The sequence below is a fragment of the Streptopelia decaocto genome (genome assembly GCF_964273445.1).
Source record: "Streptopelia decaocto genome assembly, chromosome: 3".
NCBI classification, from domain to species: Eukaryota; Metazoa; Chordata; class Aves; order Columbiformes; family Columbidae; genus Streptopelia; species Streptopelia decaocto.
This window is the reverse complement of record NC_138656.1, coordinates 86,493,288-86,505,811: the sequence shown is the minus strand read 5'-3', so window position 1 is coordinate 86,505,811 and position 12,524 is coordinate 86,493,288. Positions and strand designations below refer to the sequence as shown.

Genomic DNA, 12,524 nt, shown 5'->3' with positions numbered 1-12,524 from the left:
ATGCTGCATATTTTTTGAGACATGGAATAAACACCTCCATGTCCAGGAAGTATTCTAACTTGAGCTGTGAGTATCAGACAGCTGAGAACTATTGGAAGGAGCAGCATCTGTTCCAAAGCTCTGCAAATGCAAATTAACTCAGAGGCGATACCTCTTGAGGTAAACGGAGAAATATTACTTACCAACTGCAATATGGTCAAGTATCGTTTCCACCACAGGTATTTCTGAAATTTAGGGCCACAGGCAGCTAATCCATAATACATGTACATAATGACATGAATAAATGAATTCATCTGAGCTCCAAAAAAAGCTGTCCAGGAACAGAAGGGAAGATTGTAATGTAATTAAAAAAAAAAATGGGAGAAGTCTTTTCTAGTATTATTCATGTGATAGTAAAAGTTATAAAGTGCAGGACATGCCAGGATTTCATCTTTGAAATATTCAATAGTATAGACCTGATTGCCAACACGTGCTGATACAAATAACCGTTCATGCAAGTATTACATCACATCTTTCACAGAACTACTTAAGTAAAAGCTTTTAATAAGATTTTTGTTGAACAGACATAAATAACATAGATTCCACACTAGTTATTGTAGTATAAGTGCAATTGTTTTGCTAAAGGATTATTAAAAGCTCTATTTGACACGTATAAAATATCGGATTCTGAATTTAAATCTTTTGAAGTGTATTTAGATGCACAAGTTTCACTACTCAGCAAGAAGTCAAGAAACTCATGCATAAGTCTGCTTAAATAGGCCAAAAAGAAATCATACACAGCAAAACTTCACTTGTGGTTATAAGACATTGAAGGGCATTGCCAAGTGAGTTTGTCTAAATTGCTCATCTTTAGTTTCTTGTTCATGACTTAAAATATCCAGCATTCTTCAATATATACATGTATGGTATAACTTCTTCCAGAACAATCCATGCTGGAAACAAAGATGACTGTTCTCATTTGCATTAAGATCTCTTTGCTCTGTCCAGATTAGCAATCATTTAGCAGAAACAAATCATATCTTGTTAAGTTATTCTTACACTGCAAGAGAGGCTCAAAAAGGCTCTGACATAAGATTGGGGCAATACAGACAATAGCTGCTGACATCAGGCAGCTCAGATGCCCATGTAGTCTAGACCCTGTTATAATAGGGTCTAGTTTATAACAGATCTGTGTATGTAAGCAACGTGTTGTCAACTAGAAAACAGAAGAACACAGATCTATCCGTATTTATGCAGTTGCTTTACATAAATGCAGAAGAGCAGCCACTGCTTTTCCTTTTGCAGGGGTTAGAAACTAAGAGGCAGTGTTACAACACCAAAACTTGAAATAAATTTGGAAATAGTTGCAACTGTTGTATTGAGAACTGCTGATATTCAGCACAAAAGGTCTGAAAAGGCAACAAGGGATAGGGCATTTTGAGATATCCAGGGAATTTCTAAGTAAGGTTACGAGTAAGCAACCAGTCTCCAGTAAACTTATTTTATGGGTGCAATGGCTGATAAAGATCAGGAAAAGGCTGGTTGAGTACCTGCATCCTGCGGATTACTTGGAAGTAATTCAAGGATAGTCAGAGATATGAATTTTAAATATTTCTTCTTTTGAATACAAGTAACCGCTCAGTACAAGATATCTACAGTTTGGTGTGGCAATTACTATGTTATTTTCAGTGTCTTAGGCCTACAAAGCAAAGTACAAACAAAAAGGTATTTTCCCTGAACTCTCAGCTCTGTAGAGCTTATAATTTGAGAGAGACGAGGCAAAACAACAGGAATAAGGGTATAATGCAGGCAAGGATTTGGTAAGTACAATGGAATAAAATTATTTGATGGGGGCTTTGGAAAGGAAACAAGGAAAAAAAAGGTTGATAATGAATTATAGACTTGTGTCATTATGAATAGGTTTTAAAGTTAATTGACAGATTCATTGGCTCACCTTCAGGGGAGGGTTTCAGAATTTTATACATGCCTCTTTACAAAAAAGAAAGCAAAACCAAAACTCAGATGCAATGACAAAATAATGCTTCCATTAACTCCATTACATTTGCACACAGATTGTGGCATGTAATTAGATTTTGCAGTTCTCTGTATCTGCAAAAATTAAAGTTAGGCAAGACACATTCATCTGTCTATTTCATACAGAACAAGGATAATTTTGAAAACAGAACTTCAGGCTTGCAATTGATGCCCATGAAATAAAAAAAAAAAAGGTTTTGCAATTCATTAGATTATTGCCCTGTTATCTTTTCCTCCCCCACATTTCCCACAGAGGAAGACTGTATCACTAAGCTATGGCACTGCTTCAGCGCTATTTAAACAGTCTTGTATATTATAATGTTAAGTCTACAAAAACTTTTTTCCATTGCTCCCAAACAATAACCATTGTCCCTTGTGTCCAGTCAAAAAGGTATGGGAGGAAGGGAACTCACCTTGTCCACCGGCAACCCACTTAATACCAATCCACCACAAGGTAAACATGGTGAAATGGTGATAGACGTGAAGGAAACTGATTTGGTTAAATTTCTTCCTCAAGATGAAGAATACTGTATCCAAATATTCAATTCCTTTAGAGACATAATACCACCATAACGCAGCAGCTATCTGCAATGAAAAAAAAAAAAAAAAGGAAAACACAGAAGTTTTAGTGATTCCAAGCTAAATGGAACAAGGTCGTCTGCTGCAAGAGAAGGATACCTCTTCCTTCCCCAAATCCTGCTAAATGTTGAGGTAGTCATGAAACATCTGATGATATGAGAACAACAACAAAAACAATAGTCCATTTCTCTATTCTGGACATCTAAGTATTACTCTGAGTCTGCTGCTCACAAATCACAACTGTAAAAAAGAGCTAACATAATTAAAAGCTGTGCCACCTCTGAACAATTTACCAGTTAAACATAGAGTTTGTGTCCTCGTTCTCTATCCTAAGCTTTGCAGGAGAAGACTACTACGGGGCTTCCCATACTAAGGAGGCAACACTTTGATGTGGTCAGAACAATGAGGCAAGAACATTACGATAAAATGAAGGTGCAAAGGTCAAAGCCTTAACATAAGGTTCTTTCAGTAGCACGGGCATATGAGTGGGAAGATACCAAATCACTCTTACAAGCTAGGTGCAGTACGGATTTCACACCTCTCAGCTTCTTCTGGCCTTCTCAGAAACCCCCTCTGGAAAGCAGTGTTCCCCCACTGGCTCTGTGCCATTCAGAAAAGAGAAGAAATGACACCACAGGAGCCACAAAAGCTGCAGAGATATAAGCTATCTATCCAACAAGGCAGTGCTACACACCCAAAATTATTTTTCTAATCCACCCATCACGGTGAATCTTGCCCAAGATGCAACATAAACACGGCTTTATGCTGAAATCAGGATATTGTTTTACCAGGAAAAGCTCAGAAGCTCTGCGCAGCAATTTGCTAATACCGTAATATGGGAGTATGGTGGTGGCAGGTGCTCCCTTCCAGGTCCCAAAGCACAGCAACAAGTCTAGTTTCTGGCATCATAAGTCATCTAGCCTGTTATGCAAGGGTGGGACCAGAACATATCCCAGATGGTGACTCACACAGAGAATTTAAAATAAAAAAATAAAAGGAAAGTTGGAAATGGCACCGCCAGCAAGGAAAGCTGGCAATATCACAACACACCTATTTGTAAGAAGAAGTTCACCTGGTCTTTCAGGACTCATCTGATGGCAAATCAGTCTTCTTACCTTAACATGGTGTGAAATTACTCCACCACCCCCTCAGTACCCAGGGCAGACAGAAGAGAAAAATTTATGAGAGCAGTAGCTTCCCTTCCTAAATACACACACACTGTTAGGCTAGTAAAAGAAAGGGGAATCAGGAGAATGAGCAGTACAGAGCAATGCTGCAGCCCTGCATGGGGTTTTCCTCTGTGTCCCCAAACCAGCAGGAAAGGAACGCATCTCTCCTCAGAATCAGTTTGTCACAGCCATAATTGTACTGGTGAACATTTTAGGAGAGATTACAGCAGAAGCAAAAAAGCAGCATGGGAGCAGAAGAGTGCCGCAGATCTGCATTGCAGACTCTGCAGTGTCCCAGAGGGACAGCACAGCTTGCTGTTGCCAAACTGCAGGCTTCTATGCATCCATTAATGAACACCCTTCTCATTCCCTCGAAGCGATTTAGCCTACTTCAGTTCTCAGGAAGAGAAGACAGATTTTGTCAATTGTATATAAAAAGATACTAATATCTGTCAAAGTTGAAGAGAGGTTTAATGACAGAAAGCGACTCCCACAGATCTTGAAGTTCCCAGACACACAGTCAAGCTGCAAGAACCATCAATATATATGCGTTGCTCAATATCCAGTACAGTTCTGCCTCTGGGACAGGTAATCAAGTGTTTAATAACACCCACATCAAGGTTTTGTCTCACACCCAGGGATTAGCATGACAGTTCAGCATCTTTTACAGATCTTTGCTAAAGCTGCATCTCTTAAATAAATTAAGATAAGCATTCTTTCATCTTATGAGTTAACAATAAACACTTTGGACTGTATCCACAGAATGACAAGCCAGCACTACAATACTCAAGCTCTTACTTCCTTTTGAGAAACTTTTAAATCATCCATAAGTCAATTACAAGCAAACTACCATAAAATCTCTTATAAAGCTGATATGCATTTTGTTAAAGAAACAGTGGAACAATAAGCCAAATAGCCAATAAGCAAATAGCCAATTTCTTGTATGACAATAAAGCAAAATGTAAGCAGACAAAAATCCAACAAAAAAACCTTGTTTTAGGCCCAAGATGCCACAGGTTCACTATACGTACCTGGACAAGTCATTTAACACATCTCGTTCTTTTGAATTCTACCTACCTTGCACAGAAAGCAATTACAGCCCATGGATCAAAATCAGTTGAACTTTTGATCAAAATGCTTCTATCACTTAAGAACAAAAATAGCCTCAACTTCTTTGCAGGATTATACCTGCTGATTTTTGTGTTCCTGTAATTTTTTTTCCCTGACAGCTCTCCTGCCCTCTTCCTATCATCAAACTTTACTAAGTTTGTTCTCAAACCTGACAGGTTTCATGTACTGATGACATGTTTCAGCGCTCCCAATGACTTAGGCAGATGTTTTGATCATTAGATTATAGATGCAGAAAAAAATGAAACATACGTTAAGTCATTTGCCCAAGGCCATCCATGCAATCAGTAACAGAGGACAGAAATAAAGTAGAACAATGTACCAATATGTAAGCTATGATGGGAGCAGATGGCTACTGTTAAGCAACTTCTGCAAAGCACCAGAACTTCGGACCTGACCTGTGGTCATTCTTTGGATATAGCATGAAAGATTTAGCTTAAAAGAAAATATGCATTAAAAAGGCATATACCTGAAATGAATAACACTAGTCACAACCATACCTTTTTTGGCAATTTTTATGTGTACGAATTTAAGTCTGTTGAAATGCCAGACAGCACAGAAAGATTACATTACAGCCCAGGATTAGGGGGGGTCAATAAGAGCTCCAGCTGCATGACCTCTGCCTGCTGCAGGGTGTTTGAACTGAGGGCTGTTTTAACATGGGACTCCATTCCTGCACCCTCCTTCCTCATTTCAGGTTGGAGACAGTTATCCATTAAGGAGTCTGAAGGTACAGGTACTTCTTAGAAGATACCTAGTAACATGAAAAATTAAAGTGGCTTTTAAAGAGAAATCTTCCCTGCTTCAGATACAGAATTTTGTTTACAGGACCATCAAGTCTATTTTGTTAAGTCAAGTTCCCTTTCACAGGATTTTGAAGTATTACATTTATTACCTAAGAGGAAGCTGCTCAAGCTCTAGACATAAATACAAACAATGCAGATTACAATTACAATACAGAAGACAACCATAGCTCAGCTTTATGATTACAATCAGCACATTTAAAACTAATTCACACAGCCCCAGATTCCTAATTCTCAGCTCTTCAGAAAAGCTAATAAAATAAATTAACCTGGGCCTGGGAAACAAGGACACACAAATGTAACCAGAGCGGTGACTACTCACAGACACTATCATGTCTTAAGTTAGGTAGTTTAGGAAATTGTTCACTCCAAATAAAAGAGTTCTCCAAAGCATGGATTTAAGACCATGGCCCTTTGCATTTATTATTTGGACTCATAGACTATAACTGAAAAAGTTATTCCAAGATGCAGCTTCTGGTCCCTCAAATCCCTTCTTGGGGATTTCTTCCCCAAGACCCATTCTGGTCATCTGCTACTATGATTTTTTTTTTTTTTTGGTAATATAACCAATTACATACCACTCTCCTCAGCTTCCTGCCAGCAGTCAGTAAGGTGGCTACATACTACCCCCAGAAGATAAGTCTTTTAGAAAGGAGTTTATTTTTGCAAGTATTTCTGCAACTGTGGAATCTAATTCCCATCCCTGCTTGCTTCAATCATCCATTGCCTAAGTAGAACAAGATTAACAGGTGTAGGTAGGTTCAAAACAGTAAGTAGGACCAATTTCATACTGTGTGTAAACTACCTACAGAATTGTCAGTGAAAGCCAGAAGCTTGATAGAAGTTGAAGAAAACCTACAGACAAATTAATGGAAGAATAACCCCCAAAGCCGGCAAAACAAAGAGGCTTTGTTTGACTTAAGAAGTCTGTGAGTTACAGATTGCTGGTGTTGCCAGACGATACAGAGGAAGTGCCAACACATGCCCTTACACTGTCCTCTTGAAATCATTGGCTTATTGTCTTGATATATGATGTGGGTTAAAGAAGATAGGAAAGACATTCTCTGGCACCTGGGATAGCCAAACTTTATATATATATATATATATACACTTTTTTTTTTTTAAACTGTTTACCACCTCTCCATACTCCCTTGAGGAGTTCTTGAGGTTTCTTAACCCCTCATTTTGAGCAAGAGCTTTGCTTACAAAGTGCCATTAAGTGGCAACATCATAGCAGCACATTCCCAAAAAGACAGAAACAAAGTTCATACCAAGGCTTCTATATTGCCATTTAGACTACCACATGCAACTAGTTTCACGTTTCCCAATATTTGTTCCAGCTTTCTAAGCCCCACAATGAAGTCATACATGAAGCTGTGGCTTTCCAGAGCATGTTCCATAATGCCTTCTGGGCTCAGCACTCCTTTTATGTGAGATCGTCCCAGCCTCCTTTATCTGACTAATAACAGAATTTATTTACTCATTCTCTTACAAATAAAGTTATTGCATTTGTAATTAATTCTACTGTTGCAGTACAGCACTCCTCTTCAGAGAAAACCCTGTGCCAATAGATACTAGATATTTAGTATCTAGATCTATTAAAAGGGTGTGACAGATGTGCTACTAGGTTTATCAACTCTAACCTCAAAACTGCAAACAGAAGCCGACACATACTTACATTTTAAAATTGCTTTTGCAGGCTTATATTACAAAAACTATAGTGAAAGGAATCTTGAGAAGGTCTGGGTTTGTTTGCTGTTTTTTGTTTTGTGTTTTTTTTTTTTTTTTTTTTTTTTGTCCTGCAGTGTCAAAACCCCAAAACATACCTTTCTAAATGCAGAACACAATACTCTGTAAAGCAGGCCAGAAATGTATCCTTGACTCTTTAGTTACATAAAGCACACTTACTGCAAGTGTAGTTTTCTACTTGTCACTTACCTAAATTGAGAACTCATTCACAAGAACTACCAGGTATCAACCAAGATAAGGGTCTTGACTGATAGCATACTATACAGTTGCTGCAAGAACTTGAGAGAACTCCATTTTCCATGCTTCCTCAACTCAGTTGTAAACGGAACATATTACAATTTAAAACTTTAGAAATAAAGTTTATGCAAATCAAGAAGTTTGCAAAAAATTAAAAAAAAAAATAAAAAATCAGGAAATCCAAAGAGTAAATACTGCTAGAGCAACATTTCTTTTCTGGAGATATAATATGCAATAAGGCAGGTAATTTTGCTTTTGTTTCATTGTATAATAATACTTTGTTTGTCATAATGAACAGAAGAGAATTATTTTGAGTAGGTCTGACCCCTTCACAGCCTTCCACAAACAAGTGCACCTAAAAGTGAGGCTATGAAATAGAATTTTTGCGTGCTAAAAGTCGTTAGCACTTGTACTTCATTCCTTCCATATATGCCATTCCAGACCTCAGTGTCATCCAGCTGAGTACAAGGGCATTCTATTTTGCTTATCTATTGAAAAAACCCTGTCAAGCATTTGTTACACTTAGCTAGATTCTGTTTTTAAACAAAATTATTAACAGAATTATTCTAGTGACTCAAATAGTGAGTGCACAGCATGGGGAAAAGTAAAAGATAGGCGACTGTTATAAGGCAAATAAAAATCTGCACACAGAGTTGTTCTGCAATATCAGCTGTTACACATAAGGTGTAAGACTCAAACGCATCCTTTTCACTACCACCCCTGTCGCGTGCACAAGCTTCTGAATAATACTACACATGAATAGCCACCTTGTAGACAGCCATTTTTTGACATGTGTTATAAATATTAAATGTATTTATACTATAACACACTTCAATTATATTTTCAGGAACATGTTCTAATCTGTAGATGAAACTTGCAAGAACAGCTGAGAGATTTTCAAGTGTCAGCTCTGCTGGAAGATAAGGCTTAATACATGAGCTAATCAACAGCATTACGGAAATTAACATGCATTTGCACTTCTATTTTAATTTGAATGCTTTCCAAAAAACACACACTTGAATTCTAAGCTTCTACAATGAAATGTACTGATAATACATTTGCCAGAAGCCAGTAAGACCTCATGAAGCCAAACATGGGTAAGGGAGACAAAACGTTGCCTCACCAGTAGGAGTGAAGCGCAACCACACTATATGCTGATAAATCTTCCTTGCTTTGATCTAGTTAAAATACTACTTTACTGTGGTTACCCTGGTATCATAAACTTCTGCAAGGTCTAGGAAACAAAGTATGCATACGAAGTTTATCTTGGATTGTACAACCACAGATGAAGCCAAGGATGGTATCTTCAAGACTATCCTTACTTGTAGCAGTAAGATGAAAGTTAATGCAAATACATTGATGCACTTTGATTAAACCTGCTGCGTGCAATATATTCAAACCTGAAGTGGTCTGTGAGAATGTAACGGGATAGACTCATGGCTGACAGCAGAACTTTGGAAACACTGTTTTCAGACAAGACTTAAACGATCATGTCGTGCTATATGTTACACACATTCATATCCAAATACAAAAAAGAAATACTCACCCTAACTTCATAAACGTTATCTGAATAATCCACAGTCTGGCAGACATAGCTGTAACCGCGAGCTCTTGATGACAAAAACAGCTGAAAATATTAAAGTCATATATGAAGGGAAAGATACTATATGAAATATGTTCATTACAATTACCAGCAAATTTCTTACTACATCAAACTTACCTGAAGAGAAATATTTAAAATACCCTTATCAGTCCTGAGAATACTATTGAAGTAAGCCAATATTTAGTCCTAACAAACTTTTGTTACACAGTAGCTATTTTTTTCTTGTAAATTAAAAAGAAAGCACTTCTTTTTCCCCGCGTGTATCTGCCCAGATAACTAGAGCCCTGTACAAATAAGTAAGAATTCCAGTGTGACCTTAAGCTATTAAAATATGAATATTCCCTCGGACAGCTCTAGCTTCAGAGACAGAAAATACCTAATTGTTTGACTATGAATGACAGAAATGCTATTCCCATGATGGATTCGAGAGAACTCTCTCCTAGAGACAGGGACTAGATAATGTGGATCTACTGTTCTCTAAAACAGTATACCAATCAAAATTCAGGGGACAGGGAAATAAAAAAGGAGCCAACCCTGAACAGCCGATGCTGAGCACCCATAAAACTTGTTGAGAGAAACTGCATGAAGGTAAGTTCCCCGTTTCATGCCAACAGAAAGAGCATAAAGCACATGAAGTGCTCCTGTAGGGCCACTCCAAATAAAGCATGTTGCAAGAACCTGAACAGGAGATAAACTTGACGTTTGAGCAAGTTCCCTTTGGAAAGAAGAACACTTGCTTAATGCTGTACAAGGTTCAAATTCTAATCTTGACATTCATTGATGTTATGATCCAAGATTGTTTAAAGTCAGGTAATCTCACCCTGTTAAGAATAAAAAAACACAGCAGTGGAACAGACATAGCCTGTAAATTGTGAGTTGGTTGTAAAAGTAAAGAAGGGTGATATAAAAAGATCTCCAAAATAAGCATTGGTAGGCATTCACTATTCTTACTGCTAATCTGACTTCCATCTTATTTAAACTGAACTCAAGTTTACTTTGGTATCTCATCTTGCACACAACACTAGGATATCCAGATAAAATCAATACATAAAACCTTCTGAAACTCTGGACTTACTTCTGCACGTCTGTTAAAGTAGGGAAGTGAAAGAACTGTCCACAGAAATGACTCTAGGAAAGAAACTGAACTCCTACTGCATCATCCAAGTCCATTTACAAGCTGCTGTAACACCACTGCTCCCTAGCGTGGTCCCACACAGGTACGAGCACATTTGATAGTATCAGAGAAGAGCAGGGAACAGTTTAGTCCACACTGTTACAGAAACCAACCGATCACTACTGCAACCTGCTGGGTAATTTGACCAAGGCTCCCTTGGCAAAAGGCAGTAAACTGACTTCACTAGACTGCTTCAAAGTAGAATAAGAAATTCAAGGTTTTGTGGCAAAATAGGGGATCCATCTGGGACTTCTGCATGTTCTAGGCAAAATTTGCTCCTAATTTGAATCTGAATTTGAGTCCACTAGACAACATAGGAGTACTTAATGAACTTAGCATTTTAACATAAGTTATCACAGATGAACAATACAGCTTGCCACCAGGATGATTATTTTAGCAACATTTAAAGGAATTTAACATTCAAATTCTGTTCTCAGCAATACCTGGAAACTTCACAGTCACTCACAAAACACAATCTGTGTATAATTTTACTCATAACAATTACATTGCTCAAGCAAATTACAACAGTGGCACACTGGTATTGTACACCCCACGTAGACTGAAGCAGAAGTTGCCCTTTAAAGGGAACAACTGAAACTTGAACACCTACCTCCTATCAGTCTCTAAGATCAAGAGAAGACACTTCTTGTAAACATCATATCCATAGTCTTAACATCTACTGAATAACAACCTGCTATTTGAAATAGCAGGAAACAAGAACCTCTGTGTTTTAAGTTATGAGCTTTCAGCCTATCAGCAGCAAATGTGTATTTGCAGTCCCATTAATTTTTATATTAATTTAGTGATTTGGAAATGCCATATGAACACATACACTATAAGCAACACAGGTTTGAAAAATCATTGACCACAAGTCTGGTATAATTCAGCTTATTCTTTTAATTTGGTTTGTTTTGTTCATAAGTGAAAAGGACAAACACGGCAAAAACATGGCAGAATTAATTTCAGAGGAGTGTCAGTTTTAACCTGCCAAGATGATTGGATTTCTTCCATTCCCACAACTATCCTTGAGAGTCATTATTAAATTCTGTCATACCTGGAATATTTTACTACTTAGTTGAATACTGCAAGGAAACAATTTAGACAAAATGATGACTGAGGTGTGATGGCTAACATTTTACTGAACCATGTCTTAAAAAACTGCTGAAATCAGTTAATGATTTTATTATAGAAGCTCTAGGGATACAGATCATCCTCAGACATGTCATGCTTTCCTGGCACAAGTACAGAACGGACCAGCCAGAAAAAAAGGAGCTCTGCAATGCTGTAATTTTAATTGCTCTGTTCATTTGTTTACTTTTGGAAATGGATTTTGCAAATTTATAATTGGAGATCTTCCTGGAAGAAGACAATCCAGATGAGCAAAGTCACAGCAGTGTAAACTACTCCTTAGCATCAGCTGTATTCTGGACAGCTATCCTTGAAACATGATTACCAAACTGTTAAGTAATACCACTTAGCTACCACTAAAGAGCTGATCCACTGCATTGTTACTAGTCATTTCCTCTGCACAGAAAACCTAAAAAGGGAGAAATGCAGCAGCACTGAAATTTATTAAAATTAACATTCTCAGAACTTTGCAAACCAAATATTACAAAAATGTGTCCTTTTATTTAAGGATACGGTTCACTTCATTTTTATTCTTATTCTAAAAGATAATTTACAGACAAGATACTCTTCCTCACTACATACAATGGACATCTGAATCTCAAAAATATCTGAAAAATTATAAACACATTGAAGGCATCAAACAGCTCGATTTCTAAGAAGTGTTCTGACACCCATTAAAATTATTAAAAAGGAAAAAAAATCAGTTACAAGTATTAAATCTCTACAGATTTTAGTTAATCTGTCCAGTGTTTACACCAACATAAATCTAACAAGAACTTGGAATAGCTAGTACACAAATTCTTTCTATAGACTCATTCAGTGCATTTATTCTTAAACAGAATATACCTAGCTACAGAAATACATTAAAGGCAAACTCAGCTTTAAATGTCTGTGCAAAACATTCACCCTCAATAGACATGATGAATATGTAAGATTATTTT

The 12,524-nt window shown here is 37.3% G+C and overlaps 1 protein-coding gene across 3 annotated transcripts in view; it reads right to left on the bottom strand.

Moving 5' to 3' along the window:
- The window catches only part of ELOVL4 (ELOVL fatty acid elongase 4), a 154,593-nt gene that overhangs the window by 124,537 nt on the left and 17,532 nt on the right, over nucleotides 1–12,524 (bottom strand). For all 3 annotated transcript variants that reach the window (XR_014183575.1, XM_082048090.1, XM_082048091.1), the window contains exons 3-5: nucleotides 9,225–9,305; nucleotides 2,427–2,598; nucleotides 183–310 (exon numbers count right to left, since the gene is read on the bottom strand). Coding sequence is in view for 2 of the 3 variants with exons in the window: in XM_082048090.1 (XP_081904216.1) it covers nucleotides 183–310; nucleotides 2,427–2,598; nucleotides 9,225–9,305 (381 nt within the window). In the remaining variant the exon portion in view is untranslated. The remainder of the gene's footprint in view (nucleotides 1–182; nucleotides 311–2,426; nucleotides 2,599–9,224; nucleotides 9,306–12,524) is intronic.